Source organism: Argopecten irradians, chromosome 2 (genome assembly GCF_041381155.1).
Source record: "Argopecten irradians isolate NY chromosome 2, Ai_NY, whole genome shotgun sequence".
NCBI lineage: Eukaryota > Metazoa > Mollusca > Bivalvia > Pectinida > Pectinidae > Argopecten > Argopecten irradians.
The window spans coordinates 66,050,891-66,069,108 of NC_091135.1; the positions used below are offsets into that span (position 1 = coordinate 66,050,891).

Here is an 18,218-nt window from a genome sequence, read left to right on the forward strand (position 1 = left end):
TCATGGAAGGATGACACTAGTTTTGGAATCGATACGCTATAAACCATTTATCCGAAATTCTATTTTGTGTGGAATACCCTCACAATATCCTCTCTCGTTACAACGCTCAACTCTCTGCTATTTGCAGGTGTTCCACACCAAGAAAATTAATAATCACTCTATTGACGCCATTTACCATGGTATTACCTGAATGTGACCAAAGTTCTATCAGAGCTTTTAAATCTTATATAATTTCCCATTAAGCATTCCATTTCATCGGCTATCGAATCAACTCTGTCCATTTCATGTTTTCTCTGTACGTATAGTATTGATCGGATTTCCAGGTGAAATTAACATCGGTATCAAATCAGTTGTTGAAACAGATGATTTTACCCTGCCTATAACGGCATCCCGGGGAGCCCGTAGTCACCTACACCAAAGGATGGGAAGAGTTAATAACAAAAGCCAGCGGGGACAACATCGCAGCAAACAGCGGACATGCTATAACGAGTTGATCAACAGGGGAAAGAGAATATTTCCTGTCCCCGTTATAACTGGAAGTCGTTGCATCGGGAGTTTCCGTCAAAGTTTAGGTGATAAAATTTCCGATAGTTTCCTGTTGTTTCATTTGATACGGAAGAAACTTTCCGTTTCCAATAATACATAGTTAAAACATGAATACGTACATATTTGTAACAATCGCTTCCTACATTTAGTGCTATGAATAGCATAGTGAATGTTTATGTTGATGATTACAATTGTATTTGTTATCAATGGTTTCCGATACATTAACATAAAATACAAGCATATATTTATTTGGTTTTCAATCAATTAAAACAATGTAAGTATACGAGATTACTGTTACATTATATTAAGGACTGTCAAGTTTTCCCCATTTCATTATTAACATATTTGGTTTGTCCTCGATTATTTGAAGACTCTGTGCATTTATTAACATCGACCTTGTTTTATACACATACCTTTAAGCCGATTATCTGTATGTTAAACATTTTACCAGTTTTTTAAAACAAACACCAATGGTTCGTAGAAAGCAAAATAAAAATATAATCACTAAGAAAACAGCATGCTCTACGGTTTTTTTCACCATTTCGATTTTAAATTAGCTTTTACTTATTCATCTTTTCCTGTTTGTATTTTGTTGAGTTTTCCATCTGTATCTGAATGATACTTTTGTGGAATGTGTTTTCTGAGGGATTAAACATTAATCAATATTGTTCTCTAAATAAGCGTGGTATTAAATAATTGTTACATTTAGTATTTAAGTTGCTCTGATGCTGTCATATTGAATACATTAAAATATTGTTGCGTAATTCGTAATTCTATCGTTGAGACATTTTATTGTATGTTCATATTTTCAACATTTCTGCACTGTTTCATACCAAAACAGTTTACTACCTCATGTAGCACTAAGGAATTTACACATAATTAGGGAAGGAGGTAAACTATTATTTTGTGAAGCTTTGTACAGTACTGCGTTATGTTAATGGTGGTCTATTGTATGACATGGTGACTACTAACCTGCATGAATAAATATTCATTATCTATTACATTGGTGTGATTAAAAATACAATGATATTTATGTGTGAGTTGTCATTATTTTGTGTGTAGTTTTCTTATGTATTTAGTCCCTGATAACAATTAATTGTTTAAGGGTGATGTATAGCCTTACTGAGATCATGATTTGGACAATATTGCCTGCGTCAACGTCAACCATTCGTCTCTAGGCTGGCATCATTTAAACGAGGATTCGAGGGAATGGAAACATAATCCACCAGATCATCAGGAATCAAAGTAAGGATCCCTGGGATTTCAATTCAATTTATTTCGTCACCACCTCATCGCCAACGACGTTTTACATCGCGCCTTTACAATGCTAGTTCGGAACAAAACACATTTTATGAACAAACAGCGTGACGGGGGAAACAATTTGTGGTTGTATTTAACCGAGACGAGAAGCAGTATTGCATCCAATTACTCTTTATAAACACCAGTCGATATTCATCAGAAAAAGATCGCTTGGCATCAAGAGCTGACAGAACCAAGTTATTTCGGATTCAAGAAACGCTTAGAACGTTTGCAATGGAGTGAGAGAGAAAACAATTGTACGGACCTCTAGGATTTGCCGTAGTCACCGCTAATGTTATAGATGGGCAAGATAGGCTGTAATGCATTGCAATTGAATGTGTTAAGTCTGAAATTGCACTTGAAGGCGGCCGACATTTCACCATCTCGCCCGGTGAATTATAAGCATTGTTATAACCATACTGCCCATGTCAAACTAGCATTCATGAAGTTCCTTCATCAAAGCCTTGTCAACATCACAACAGAAAACAAGACACATAAGTCTTAGGATAGTTCTCTTATATCGGCCTGTAAATAATAATAAACAATGTATTATCGATAGCATACTTATAAAAACGATAGCATATGTAATATCAATAATACTAACAGACAAGTTTTGATGGCAGTTTTTAGATATTAAGATGACCAACTATCACACGACCACGAATTGTAATGCGGTGGCTTTGTGTGAATTATTCCTATTCTGGTTGACGCATACTATAGTCAGGCACGCTGACGTGTGTCCAAATACCGCTTAGTTTTATCGCCATGTCGTTAAATGCTAAAACAATTATGAATCTAATTAACAACGAAAAATCAAAGGAGTCAACGCGAGCATCGCACGCAAGGACAATCAGCCTTTCTCGCGTGATGTTTGGCTTTAATCTCGCGTGATCTGTACGTTAACACGGAATTTCCGTGAGAGAAAATTGAGATTTCTTCACAACCAATGTCACTTTATGAATTCAAATAAAAACAAAATTTTAGAATATCTAGCATTAGATTTTGAAAATATCATTTTTAACATATTCCTAGAATAAAAGTAGGATAAGTGTTTAATACTTTGGTCAACGAGTCAAATGTAAGGATATCTGCGATGACAGCCGTGTTTACCTGTATGGCTACATGTGTTAGACAATGAGTTCGGTCTCAACAGGATTAGTATTGCTGCTCACTGTTTTACGGTTACACACATTGCTTTGTATTAAACGCAGAATTATTGGCTTACAGATTAACGTAAACAAAAAAACAGAATCTAATTTATAGGGAAATTTATGCAATCCCATCATGTCCGAACCGGAAACACTCCGTGATGACATCATGTCTGATATCCGCACTTCCGGTTTCGGTTTTTTCAAACTTCCATCAACGTGTATAACTTTACATAATAATATATCAGGGTCTGCTGCCTTTGCCTAGCTCTGTGGAATGCTATAGATTTAAATATTTTGTTTATTATTTTCGGTGACTATAAATGACTGATTTAAATATATTACATCCAGACAACGCTCTCATACAGCACGCATAATTGGAACGTGATGTGTTAGCTTTGATCGTTTATCATTCAAATTAATTAATGGTGAAAAGTGTTCGAAAGCAATAGATAATGTATCCGAATACCACGTCTCCATGGTAATTAGATAAACATCAATTTTAAAGTCATGTATGCAGAATCCTTATTTCATTTCGATCTTTGAGATATGACATGGTAGGTTTGACCGCCAAACAATAAAACAATATAAAACATAAAATAATTCAGGTTGAAGCTTCATAAATAATCTGGTATTCCATCGAAAAGAAAGTCTCTCTATAAGGACTACTACATCCAATTTAGCGGTAATTGTATAATCGCGTCAATAGCCAGATAATACTACAGCATATTAACAGCATGCAATGTGTCTATACCAGAAAAATGGGCTATGTCTCTACACAAAGAAACAAAAACTTTTTACGTTATATTCATGTGGACCAAACCAATGAAATTTATAATGATTATCACTTATATTAATTCATTCATATCTATTTTGTATTGAATTTTAAATAAAACATACGCGCGAATGTATGATACATTATGTATCGGGTTTTTATGAAGCGCCGTGTACGTTATGATGAACATAATGTGTTGGTATGAGCGTTCGTTATACTAACCCTACTACTCCAACCTGTTGTTACTGTTATTACAACATCACAACCTTCAATGCATACAACACACCCAACAATTACTCAGCTCGTTTGGTACAAAATCTACTTTGTAATTTCTTTCACCTTCCTGTCTTTCTACCGAAGACCCGTGATAGTGTGTGTTCTGCTTGCCTATTCAACACCGTTCAACGGATGCAATCAAACAATCAGCTCGAGCACCAAATACTGTTATTTCTGAAGCAAAAATACCATATTACAAGCAATAGGCCCTAGACAAACGATTGATTTTCTCCAGACTGATGTTTAGGTGGTTCCAACTCACTCTCTCAAGCCAATTATCGGCGATGTAGTTTTCCCCACTCCAGCATCCACGTCTGATGGCAGAGGCCCCCTGCATATAAAAAGCCAGATATCTTTGTGTTATTTGAAAATTATTCCCGTCTTCATGACAGAGACCGGAACTACGTCCCGATCACTCCAAAATACCGGAAGTCAAAACAAAGCAGCTACCGAGAGTTGCCTAGTTGACAAAGTACAAGGGAAATGAGGAAAGATGCATTAAGTAAAAGGCTTGATACCGGTTATTAACGTTTTTGTTCCGATTTGGCATCGATTCTTGTAACCATGACAACCGTGCCGTGAGCGGAACAAATTTGGTTTCTGTTCGAACACGCAGCCTTGTACAAGAAGAAAATCAGTTATTTTAGCAAATAACATATCTCTAATCTTTTGTAACAAGAATTGCATTAGTCGAAAATCATGTCAACCGACCTTCCGTTTCCTTCCCTTGTCTGTTAAGTTATTTTATATAGTTAAATGAAATCGTTACAGTTAGTTAATGACATTTTCCTCTATAAAAGACAAAAAGCCAATAAAGTTTGCTCTCTGCCGCTCGATGGAAAGATCGGTTTAAAGGCAGAAAAAAACCCAAGTTGGTAATGTCGTGAGTGGCACAGATATGTTTTTGTTTGTCACATAAAAATGCTATAAAAGGCCAAGACCTTTCCATGATTGCCGAGTGATTAAAGCTCTTCCTCCGCTCCAGAAGTTAGTGTTTTAACACAGAACATCAACATCACATCTTGATCTAAGAACGTGAAAGCTTTGTGATAATGGCAGCCGTGAGAGCAACACTTCTTCCTTTTGATGTAGATGTGGATCTAACGCAGGATTTGTTGAGATAAAAGACGCCTTTTCTGTTAGCCCATTAGAAATTCACACTATTGTTTTGTCTTCAGCTGAACATTTTAATCGATCTTGGATGTAATTTTAAATCATTATCCAGAGTCACATTTTGTCGTCATTAAACTGGATGAAACTAACACATGAAACTCTCAGAAAAGTATATGGTTTTCTGGTATTAACTTAAGAAATCGGAAGAAAAAAATCTATGCTGTAAATGTTATATAAAATCAGTCTGTGATGATAATATTTAATGTTATTTTTTAAATGATATTTTTATTTTCAAAACAGTGCAAATGGCACAATAAAATTAATTAATTAATTTTATTAAGTGATTCTCTTATATCTAAAGGATGATTTATCAGCTTTTTTATCAAAAAATCATAAAATAATACTTCACATAATTATTTCCATTAAATGCGGTTGTAATAAAAATACGTGCACTTTATACTTAATTTAACATAGCCGACAGAGCATAAACAACACCCATGATTTGAACTATAACTGATGTTTAATCGTGTATATGTCTAATTAACACAGACATGCATATAAAAATATTCAGTTTGCATTTGTTACATGCGCATTCAGTACTTCATTTCATATAGGACACAGTGTCGTGGATTTGTTTCGTTGCGCAATTAAGTATTTTTAATATTTTTATCTAAGTAAAATAAGAAGCTCAAACTTTTTTCTTTTGAATATTTTTTATTGCCTCAATCACATATACATGTATCATATACACATTTAACAAATGCTCTTTATGGAAATGTGCTTCTCAATATAATAATATAGTTAAAAAATTACAAAAAAATCATTCAAAAATGAATTTAATACTTTCCCATTTCTGCCTGATCTTATTTGCTGCACTTCGAGTTCGCATATAGGTCGAATATTGATAAATATTTCTATAATTTCTTATATATGTCTTACATGCGTTACCGTACTGTCGTATCAAATATATGTATTTTTATAAGTAATATACATATAATTATACCTGTCCATTGAACATTATCAAACATGCCAAATAGGAAAGTAACAGGATTTCTGTCTAATTCAACATTATATATTTAAGTTGAGCTGAATTAGAGTGACAGAGTGTGGACAATCCCAGAAAAGGTGCAATATTGTTTCAGAAGCTCCACTACAGAAACGAAATTATTGATGTTCCAATAATTTTCGTTTTAATAGCATAAAATTCGCGTGAAAAAAATCTATGAGTTGTTCTATATTGTAAACTTTGTAACTTTGAGTCCTTTGTCTCATGAAATGGAAGAGCGTGAATTCTATCACATTGATCTTGATTAAGGTTAATATTTAAAATAGTATGCCACTTCTCGTGAGTTTGTTAGGGATAGACAATCACTGTGGACAATAATTTACGATAGAAATATCTAGACGGTTTTTCAATATTTTTCAGCTGTTCTATTATTTTGTAAGACATAATCAATATTTTCCCGTAATTCCTAATCATTCTCCTCCAGCCCCTAGGTATTGCATTTATAATACTATTATAGTTCATAAAATTGATATTTACATGGTATGTGGTGTAAAGTAAGTAAATTTTGTAACTAAAGAAAAATATATATTCGTCTGCTCCTGTTTTTTGATAGAGAAAAACATCCCTAAGTTTAAATATGTTTTTAAGATAGAAGCCAGTTCCCAGAACCGTATACCGTATTTTCCTATGGGGTACTTAAGTAGTTTCTTATTATACACATTAAAACTGAGTGTGTTTTAGATACTTGTATGCTAAAATTAAGTATTTAAGTATACACATATCTCTATCTCAACAATTGATAAAACTACTGGATATTCTACTTTTTTAGTTATCCCGGACAAACAAAACAGAAAGCTCCGGCACAATAAAATTGACTATTGATTAAGAATTAAGACTATATTAACTATTTCTTGCGTTTACTTTAACCAGACGAAATAAACATTTAATATATATTATATTGAAGAGATTTCATGACATGTAAATTGTAGAAAGTCGAAACATAGCATAATGAAGTGCAAATACGATGAGAGATGTCGTGACCTTTTGTTGCGTGCTTCGCCTAAGAACAGTTTGGATTATTACATTATTGCTCTTTCATGTTAAGAGCCGCTTCTTCTCATATGGAAAGACTCCAAACTGCAATCTATGGCCGGCGTCGGGTTCTATTATCACTACAAAGTGTTGGAATACTAGATACAAAGCATGGTTAGGTTGGACTGCTTATTTCTATTGGTGTATAAATTATTAAAAATCATGTTATATTTTGGATGACTAAATTATGCATGAAATACCATACAAAATCGTGGCTGCAGCAATTTGTTTTGTTCACGTCTTATTCATTAACTACAATTGATGACTGATTATAATGATAAAAATAAATTCAGTATCATCCCAGAGCCATTATGACAAGCATATTTTCATAATCCTTTGAAATATACCATACTTTTATGTACTGCATACATGCTTGTTCTCTTTTAACAACCGCATCCAATTATAAAATATACAAAACATTTTTGCAAACGTTTTACATCCGATATAAGTTTTACATATTATATCAAAACTCCGATCACTTCTTTACTAAGGCAGCGTGATTTAACAAAGACTTTCTTTTAAAATAATTCTTATATATTTATGAAAAAACATTGGACACATTCGATATTGCATTTTACATTCAAACCAAATGCTTACATCAGACCTTTGTATTGTTATATCGACATTTTAAATAAATGCTTCCATTCTTCAATTAACATAAATAATGTTGTTCATTTATGTATACCTAGCAATACTAAATCAGTGTGTAGCGATTACAAAATATCGTGTATAAAACGTTACTGACTTTAAAATAAAAAACAAGACAAATAGCATCTCCGTTTTAGTTAATTTGTATTTTACTTTTTCATTTATATTTTTATAAATAAAATTTGATTTGCAGAGGATAAAAATTGAAACATATAAGAAATATTGAATACCATATATCCCTATGTTGAATACATATATTGTGAGAAGTTGTTGAAATAGAGCAAGTTACTATATTTGTTAACAATAATATTGTAGATTCAATTAACACTGAATCACATTGAATCTTTGGGAATAATTTTGATATGTCCTAGATTTAAAGCAGTCATTTCTCTTTCCATTATCTCTTTGATTTGATGATGGAATGCTATCTGTAATAAGCTCCCAATTTGTACATAGTTACGAAGAACACATATAAAAATTGAATTTTCGAGAACAAATTATACACATATTATGTTTAAGATAAATATTGCCCATGGCAGTCTCCATTTTGTTAGCAATTTGGTTGTCATTTTAGAAAATGACAGTATACTAACATTTAATATTTATCAGCGAGTCGTTTTATGTTGGGTTTTTTCACTTCAAGGAATTGTACAAAATAAACACAAAATTTAGTATGAATTATGAATAATGGTGTGTTATTATTATTATTATTATTTTTTTTTTTTTTTTACAAAATTCGCATTATCTATAGTTATAATAACATTATAATATAGCAAGTAGTAATGAATTTCATTTTCCTGTAATATTTTAGGATGTAAAGGACATTCACACGTTCGCATTTACCGAATATGTGATTTAAATTCTCTCCTCTTAAATAATTAAATGCTCAATGTATCAATTTGATAGTAGTTGCTTTTATTAACAATCAAATAATGTTTGTAAAATATTAGAATATTAAATATATAAGTCCATTATTGTCTTTTACGAATAAAACACATAGCCATAGATAAATCATAAGCGAACAATTCGTTCTTTTGAAATAATTTATTTTTATCACATTTCAATAGAACAATCAGCATCATTATCATCATCATCATTATATACGTCTCATACTCTAAATTATTTCTTTTCAACATTAAAGTTTTGAAATAATTTCATTCCATTGTCCCGTCGTGATATTTACAATAGCTCGTCCTATCCATGGCCCCGACACAAGGCCATCATATAACTAATGATAAGACCAAACGGTAACATACAGACCAATGCTACTCCGGCAGGCACGACCCGTCATTGAAACGGTCGTGCATAGGCACGTGTCTTAGAGATCACACGAGAAAGGACGTCAGTTATTGCAGAGAATGACATTCTCGTCTATTTATTCAACATCATTATTCGCGTCTCAACCAACATTTAGCAATTATTAGCTATAAGAGAACGCACGGCTATTGAAAAAGTTCTGCATTCATGGGCCTATTTGAATTCTCGCAGGTGACAGCCGAGGTTGAAAGAGAATGGGACCTTTCTTGGTTTGGACGACAATATTGCTGCGTTAATGTTTGTCCCATCATTTAATTAGGATGACAATTAAATATGCGCCTCGGACTTTAACGTTAAATAACACTAACGACCTAACGCGACTGCTCAGTGGAGGCGCTTGGGGGACACTTCCGGCTGTACAACCACGTCAGTACAGGAAATGAATCTGATTTGCGTTATCGATAAGTAGGAAAATACAGATAATCCGAAATATCCATAGGAAGTGTTCATCAGAATCGCAGAGCAAGACTGCGTGTATGGACATTTCAAACACAAGGCACGTTGTTATATAAAAGCGGATACGATCTCTGTAATCGGAAGAGGGCTAAACTCGACTTTTTATTCTTTCTAGTTGAGAAATCCAATTTTCTATCTGTCAGACTCAACGATACTAAATGAACTCACTCAAGAAGGAAGGCATTACAAGCGGAATAGTGTCTCCGGACTAGCTTCCTTCCGTCGTCGATTCTAGCAACTGTTATGAAAATGGAATTGATCGTGCACATCTCATACATCATTCGTTCATACTCTACATTTCATCTGTACATTAGAAAAAGACATTTCCTTCGATTAATTTATTACATTTCTAGATTTATCATAGTAAAAATAATCAATAGCTCAGTAGACTGATCTTAACCCGTTAGAGCTCTTGACGTATCACTTAATTATAGTTCCAATCCTTACCAATACTGAGCGTCACTACCCACTCCTTATAAAAGATGGCACTGGACATCCATAACCTATTTCGTCAATAACGTTTTCAAAGGGAAAGAAAAGCATTGCCCTTCACAACAGGGGACATTGGCCTGGTCGTTTGCCATTATCTCGGGAAATGGCACAGCGCACCAAAAACGTATGCTATTTAGTTCGGCCACGACCTGTCTGTCTAAACATGCGACATATTCTTGCAATGCATCAATATTGCAAACGTGTCCTCTTCGCTCAGTCTGTGAAAACAGACGAACATCACAGCCATGGAATGCTATCGGAGAGAGTTGTTTGTTCTCCAATTCAAATGAAGAAAACATTATCTTCTGTCAAGGAGTTGAAAGATTTTTTTTTTCATGAAAATGGAATGCCTTTTAAGTCAATGCAAGCGTTTTTCATGAGTAATATGATCCCAGATGTGGCGTCATGTGTGATGTGTGGTGTGCCATGTGGTGGTTTGGGATGTTAGGGTAGATGTTTGGACTTGGCGCTGACCAGTACCCCGATGGTGGCCCAAACAAACTGTGAGCACTTGAGGTCGGCATAGGAGGATGAGCATTCATAAAATTGAGCTTAGGATTATGATGGTAACTTGACATGAAGAAGTCCTGTTGGTATTTATAAGACGTTGGATCGGATGTGGCAGGCTGCATGGCCTGTGCTAACCCAGCAAAGTCAAATTTATAGGCATACCTCTTGCCATGAACTTTTGTCATAATGTTTTTGTCATAGTAGTATCTAAGCGCGCGACTAAGTTTGTCATAGTTCATGTTAGGTTTGCTCTTCCTCTCGCCCCAGCGACGGGCCACTTCGTCTGGGTCGACGAGCTTGAACTCTCCATTGGTGCCCTCCCATGTGATACAGTTAGATAGACTGCTGTCGGAGAGTAGTTCTAGCAGGAATTGCCATAGCTGAATTTGTCCACTACCTGCGAAATATCAATAAAAATTGTCATAAAATACATATAATAAAACGTATAAAATGAAACATCTATACGGAGTAACATTCGTTTGGCATAATTAATTATTCTATTTACAAAGGTCAAGGGTACATATTTAATCATCATGCAATTCACTATTTTCTTAGTATATACTGATATTTATCATTGTTAAATACATTTTGATGACTATGATTCTTTATGATTATCAGTTTAATTATATAAAATAAGCTACTAAAGAATTCAGAATACGATTGGCATTATAGCGCTACGATAGAATAGTGTGATTCGCAGAAATATTTTAACGGAGTTCAACACGCGCAAAGTAATTAAGCTACATTGTACATAAATATAGTCCACGACTAAATTCAACTTTATTCCTATTTTAGTTCAACTGAGACATGCTTTTAAAAGTAGCTGATGCAGACATTTAAAAAAAGAAATTAAAGTTTCAGTCAATGCTACACACAGTTCCATTTTAGGTAAGTTTCATATTACTCTTATGTCGGGATTCACTGCTCAGCGAACTATTAAAGGGCCGGGTCACAGTGTGCGCCGGGACAACATTGATAGGAAAAGAAAAATTATATCTTTAACCAGAACAAATATTTTCTCGGAAGAATAAATTTTAACCACGAAGAGAATGTATTTGTTGCAGATAGCGTTACGTCTCTTTAATGGTTTTACAAAGAGGGATTGAGCGTCCATATGGCTGAGTATTGATTGGGACGTCTAGCCCAGGGGAGCGAATGGATGACCCTGACAGTGTTATCGCAGCGTATCAAGTGCTTAACGGGTCCTACACCTGTAAATGCCACAATGAACGGATATACCCCGGCTCAGGTGGAATTCTGACGCGTAGGGAAACAGATGTTTGCTTAAACACATTTAATATAGCAGAAATCTTGTACAAATCTCGGATATTTTCTAAACTAGAAACGTTATATGGTATCCGGAATCCGGTCGGTAAATTCGATAACTTCTACTGTAATTAACTTGGTAATTTAGGAATAATTTTCTCATCGCCAGGAGGGAAAATGTTGAAAATGAAATTCGGAAATTATTTACCGATAATGAAATGAGAATTAGGAAACCTTTGGGCAATTTCATAACGTATGGCTTTGGGATCCTGATCTTGTTGCTAGGTCTTTCCGGAAATTTACCAAATTATCCCCACCGCCCGGTTTATGCATTAAAATGCTCAATTACATCTGCGAGATATTGACTAAAAGATCGAATACTTATATGGACAGAAGGCGACGAAAATGGAGAAAACACATGTGGTGGCAATGGTTGATGTTGATATTAGATACTATAATGATCAGTATTAAATGCCATTATTTAGTCATTTTATAAATATTAGTGTAACGGCTATATGACATCGTTTTCTTATGCAGAATACATGATACTAAATCACCTTTGAAACAACCTCTCAGAACATTAACAACATTATCATCTCCCTCTAGACTATCTTTAACAGTATAAAATGATACTGTAACTGTATGTATTCAAGTGATAGCAGTTTATTGTAACCTATTTTGAGTTAGTTCATCGTGTTAAAGTTAAGATTTAAAATTCTAGACATATGCTATACCGTTCAGAATCTGTATTTTCATAGTTTACTAATTTTGGTATTAACAATTTTATTTGTAAAAAAATACTTCTTGCAAACAAGAACTTTTGACCTGTTTTATAATGACATTAATCACATTTATACTAAAATGCTTAAATAAAGCATATTTTTTCCTCGAATTATTCAGCTGGAAAATGAGTAAACAGTCTTCATACACAATAATTTTAAAACAAAAAGGTAAACATTTTTAAAATACGAAATATGGGAAATTTAAAAAGAAAACAGTGAGGACAATTATCACATTTAACGTTTATTTTTCTTTCTGTTTAATGTATAGGTTTGATTTATTTGATGAAAATGCTATCAGAATATACGGATTATTAGTTCATTCACATATATTAAATATGTATTTGCACCATCCATTTATGATATTAGTTTTAAGTAAATCATATAAATACCTTGCGGACGCCAAGACGAGTACGGAACCTCAAAGCCAGGTTTACTAATAGCAGATATTGAATTGGGATGAGGATAGCCTACAAAATAAAATACACGTCATATATATTTTCCTATTTACTCTTTAAGCATGGATATTAGCGGACTGGACGGATACCTGAATACATCAATGAATCAAAATATTATCTTAGTTAATTTAATTTGAAATTTAGAATAATAATTTGTTATACAAAGGTTAATTATTATTATTGATACAATTGTATATTATAATATCAAATTTGTTTTTTATTTCAATCTAAAATATTTGCACTTTTGCAGAGGTAAGGCAGATAAAACATTTTTTGTCATATAGATCAACAAATTAAAGCTTTATAAATAGTTTCATATTACCTATGGTATGAAAGTGGTTAGATTTTTTTTACTTAAACGTCATGATATCATTTACGTAAGTGTTGTATTAAGGAATGAATTATTAATAAAATATTAATTAACATGTCAACGTCCTAATGTATGTATACTAATATAACCCTATTTATTCAGAAATAGAGAGACTAATGATATTACAATTCCAAATAACACTGGTAATAAAGAACGACATAATGAACCACGGTCACAAATTGTGAATCAGTGATAATATTATGTTACTTTATGTCCGACCATTGATATAATTATAAATAAAAAGATTTTAGAATTTAAAAGTAAATGACACAAAGTAAATGACAAAGGGAACCCATTGTCTAACATACTCCTCACACATCATAACCCATTGTCTAACATACTCCTCACACATCAATCATATTTCCATTGTACATGTTTCTGTACATGGAATACATATACTAACCAAGATTCCATTGAGTTTTTACTTAATGTATTGATGTTTTCCTTTAACATTGACTGTATTATATTTAATCAATATATGATACTTTTATAAATTCGTGAACAGACGTAAATTATCTATTTATTGGACGTGATAAAATTAGCATTTTCACTTACAAAATTCACAGTAATTACTACGCGTATTTAAAAAAAGTTCAAAACTATAAATTATTTATATTTCATTTATAATAGCAAGCGATACACGTCAGCATGCGAGCTCAATATTATGGTATCCTATATTTCCTAAGAACTAAATGTTTTTTTTTCTTTCTTACAAGTAATTATAGCAAGGTAACAAGGTAAAGTAAGCAATATACTTGAATTAGTGTTAGTATATGGCGTTACCCCCCGGGTAGGTACACTGTGTCAATAGAACGGCTAACCATTTTAACTGCCTGACTGCACACGAGTATACGCAACAATTATGTAACGGACTTGACAACTCAAATATAATATATTTACTGATAAAACTATCATAGATATAGTAAGTCTTATGACACTGCTACAATAGTTTAAACAATATTTGGTTAATAAAAATGAATCAATTTAACAGGTTTAAAGATTTCTATTCTTACAATTCGATACAACGTACATGTACGAAGATCGATTCGTGCACGGTGTCCGATCAACAATTACACTAATGTTCTATCTTTATATCGATAAATGTTAAACAACATAAAAAAATCATCGTCTTTATTGTTTTAGATAATAGATGGTAATGACCCCGATTTAAAACTTCAACCAAAACAAACAAAAACATCCCAGCGACTGTAGCGCCCGACAGCAGTAACTATAGGACAGTACTAAAACAAGCATCGACAGTACATATCTTTTATTTTATAATAAATGGTTTCTATCAGACACCTTGTGTATCTTAATTTTAAACAAAGAAAGAAGGATGATAATACGAGTAAGGTTAATATTATTATATAATAACATGTTATTTTATATCCTACTAATGTAACTGTTTACAATAGTTCGGCTCAGATGTAGCATCTCACCATGTTTTCATTTGAGATTTAATACAAATAATATCGCATTTACCAAACAGACAGCTACTGTCAATACAAATCGATTTCGTGTCAATCGAAATGATAATCTTTTGTGTTATGCTTTACAATTGGCAGTATTCACCTATGTACATTGTGTTATAGGTCAAACGATTCTCTAACACTTCTCATAGAACTGTGCGGAAGGCGAAGTGAGATCATTTAAATAAAGTGTCAAATAGTATAGTTAATTTGAAGACGGGTACCGGTACTTCAATTTACTGTAATTAAATCATTTTTATATCGAATTATCATACCCTTAAATAAAAATAATCCTTCGGTACAAAATTCGTTTTAGAATTTATCATAAATTAATATCCCACAGATAGAGTAAGTAAGAAGCTTACATTAAAAATAGAATAAATAGCGATATCAACACTAAATCAAAACATTTTAGAATATAATACTTAGTAAATAAATCCAATGTAAAATAAGAAAATTAAAACATTGATTAAGACAAATATAAATGATAAATACGCAGATCTATAAATAGCTATATATATTTTCCGAAAATTAAAAACACCGTGCTATTTGCATTTTATCATTCAAGAAAACTATTCGTTTAACGTTCCGTGGCTATACTGATCTGTCCGTACATTTTAAAGCAAGTATAAAACAATATCAACATCGTAAAATATATATAAAAATCACACGTACCTGGACTCTGTGGACTGGACTGGGACGACCATGCTGTTTTCCCATATGACGGGTCTGGAAAAGAATAAACACGTAAATATCAGAAGACATGCGGTGTACGTCATTTACATGAAAACGTATACCAAATATCAGTCGATCATTCAGAAAAGAAAAAAAATATAAGAATTAAAAAAAAACAATTACTCAAGAAGGAACAACTGAATAGCCATCCTTTAAATAAATTTTGTCTTGAAAAATGGGTATTATAACAATCTTAAGTGTGTACGTGATTTCATAAAGATGTTCATCAAATCCGTTGAAAACCAGCTATTTGTCTCAATAAACCAGTCTTTTATTCTAACAACATAAAATATATTCCAGAAAAAAGTTACAATCATGCAATCTTTAAAACGAAATGAATCACAGAATTTGAGAAAAGGTGACTATGTATAAAATGTAACATGGAATATTTGCCTTCATCACGCAAGTCTCTATCTATCTGAAAGAGTTTAAAGTCAATAGATCATAAATCAGGTTATTTTAAATGAAGTAAAATTCATCGTTAAAACAGGATGTTTCAATTCTTGTATGAGTTGAAAAATGAAAACAATTCACGTTTGAAAAAAAAAAGTTACGTAAAAAATTTTTGTTTTGTTTAAAAAAAATAAGAAAAAAACTAGCCATATGTCAAACAAAAGTATGCCTATACAGAACGATTCAATTGAACCATTCAATGATGTATGTCCATCACAAATGTACACAATTCAACGACTCAGTGATATATTTACAAGCACCATCCGGAACGGGATGTCAGAAGGAAGGAACCGAGCCTCACGCTTCCCTAAACATCCCACTACCTCATTACATTATAAAGCGGGAGAATTCCCGGATATCTACCTACCCGGGAACACCATTCCCGGAAGCGCTGGGAAACTACACGTTCGGTAATAATCTTGCTGTTTTAAGCTCTGCATTTGTTAAGCTTCTTAAACACAGATTTCAATTCCAGAGTCAGGATATGGTTGTGATGTTTCTTTTGGCACCGGTGACTCTACAGCTATCCAATTATCGTTTTCCTCAATCGCGTTTCCGAAATGCGTTGCTGACAATTTCCCTGAACGGAACTTTCCCCACTATCAGTACAGTGTCGAAGAGCTGTTCTGTAACTTTTGGGAAGGAAGCTTTCATATGTGGATTTTAAATAAGTTCCGAAAGGATGGCGAATAATGTGTACAAACTCGCATTGATTGATTGTAGTCGATATTTATACAAAAGTCTTCTTTAATAGCGCAGCAATCACGTCGCCCAATCAGGAATTCATTAAATGGGAGGAGCTTAGTGTAGAGGCGGGCGTCACATGTCGTGTTATTCTTGTTCGACCTGTCAATAACTCGACGCTAGAAATTGATCACGCCATGACACGCCAACACGTGCGCTCGTGTTTACATTTTCGTCAGCATTAACAGGGTGACATGGAATGGTGTGGCAGTCACATCGCAGGACTATAATGTGCAGTTAATGTTTAGGGAAATGCCGGAAATGCATTTCAGTCGTTATGTATTTCTAAGCACTTTTAAACATCAATGTTCCTATGTTTGAGCAAAACAATAAAAAAGAATGCACCAGAGGTCTTGTAATATGTTCACATCTGTGTTTTTTTTTCATAAACATGTCTTTTCAATTTCATAAAATGCTAAATCTATTCTAATCGACTGGGCCCGTAGAGAAAGCCCATGAAAAATATTTATAAGGATTTCAATATATGAAATTGTACAAAATCTGAAAATAAAAGTGACATTTTTTACTTCTCTTACGTAGGTTTATTAGGTTTACATAATTTACATTTTTAATTTTGATTTTATATTTAAATCAGTAAATGTGCCACGAAAAGTAAAAATATAAATCGAAAAAAAATGCATATATATAATATAAGGATAAGAAAACAATACAAAATAGAATATAAAAAAATCAAATCCGTAAGTAAAGTGTTTCGTTTACATTAAATAACATGTAAAATAGTAAAGGATTTTAAAAAAAACCGAAAGATAACTTTCGGCACTCTCAGATCTGTAATGCCACTAATCTTTACAGACATATTTCTGTGTACTCCATTTTTATACTTAGTGTATACGTATCAGCCTCTGATTACACTCATACAGCGATCAAAGCATCGTGCTCGGACGACACTTTCGTCGGCACTTAAAGGAAGGTTCCTTAGTAAGTAACATTTATTATGGCCTATTGACATGGCTTTCAAGTGTTATTTGTAACTGTTTCTTTGAAGGACTTAATCAAAACTCCACTGTAGTTCGGAGCGGGTTCGTTAGATACCCGCATACGTTTGTGACAAGGAAGGCTGATGTTTGCACTCCTAATTCACTGTTTGTATTCTCTTTTATTTAAATGCGCCCCTAAGGTATTGTGATGGCTGTAGTGATAGTTATAATGTGGTGAGAAAACTCGCAGTTAGTTGATATTTATTACCGTGTAAGAGTAATTGATTTCGGCGTTAAAGGGAAATCTGTGTTGACAGTTGTCACCGCC

The 18,218-nt window shown here is 33.2% G+C and overlaps 1 protein-coding gene across 2 annotated transcripts; it reads right to left on the reverse strand.

Moving 5' to 3' along the window:
• Nucleotides 1-8,148: 8,148 nt before the first annotated feature.
• LOC138316248 (transcriptional regulator ERG homolog) lies at nt 8,149-16,896 on the reverse strand. 2 transcript variants are annotated; one of them, XM_069257861.1, is made up of 4 exons: nt 16,576-16,896; nt 15,696-15,749; nt 13,116-13,193; nt 8,149-11,075 (listed from the first exon to the last, which is right to left on the reverse strand). In XM_069257861.1, the coding sequence occupies exons 1-4, from the start codon at nt 16,646-16,648 to the stop codon at nt 10,543-10,545; spliced, it is 738 nt and encodes a 245-aa protein (XP_069113962.1). In that variant the 5' UTR covers nt 16,649-16,896; the 3' UTR covers nt 8,149-10,542. The 2 variants fall into 2 exon arrangements, with proteins under 2 accessions (XP_069113962.1, XP_069113963.1); XM_069257862.1 differs by lacking the exon at nt 13,116-13,193.
• Nucleotides 16,897-18,218: the final 1,322 nt, after the last annotated feature.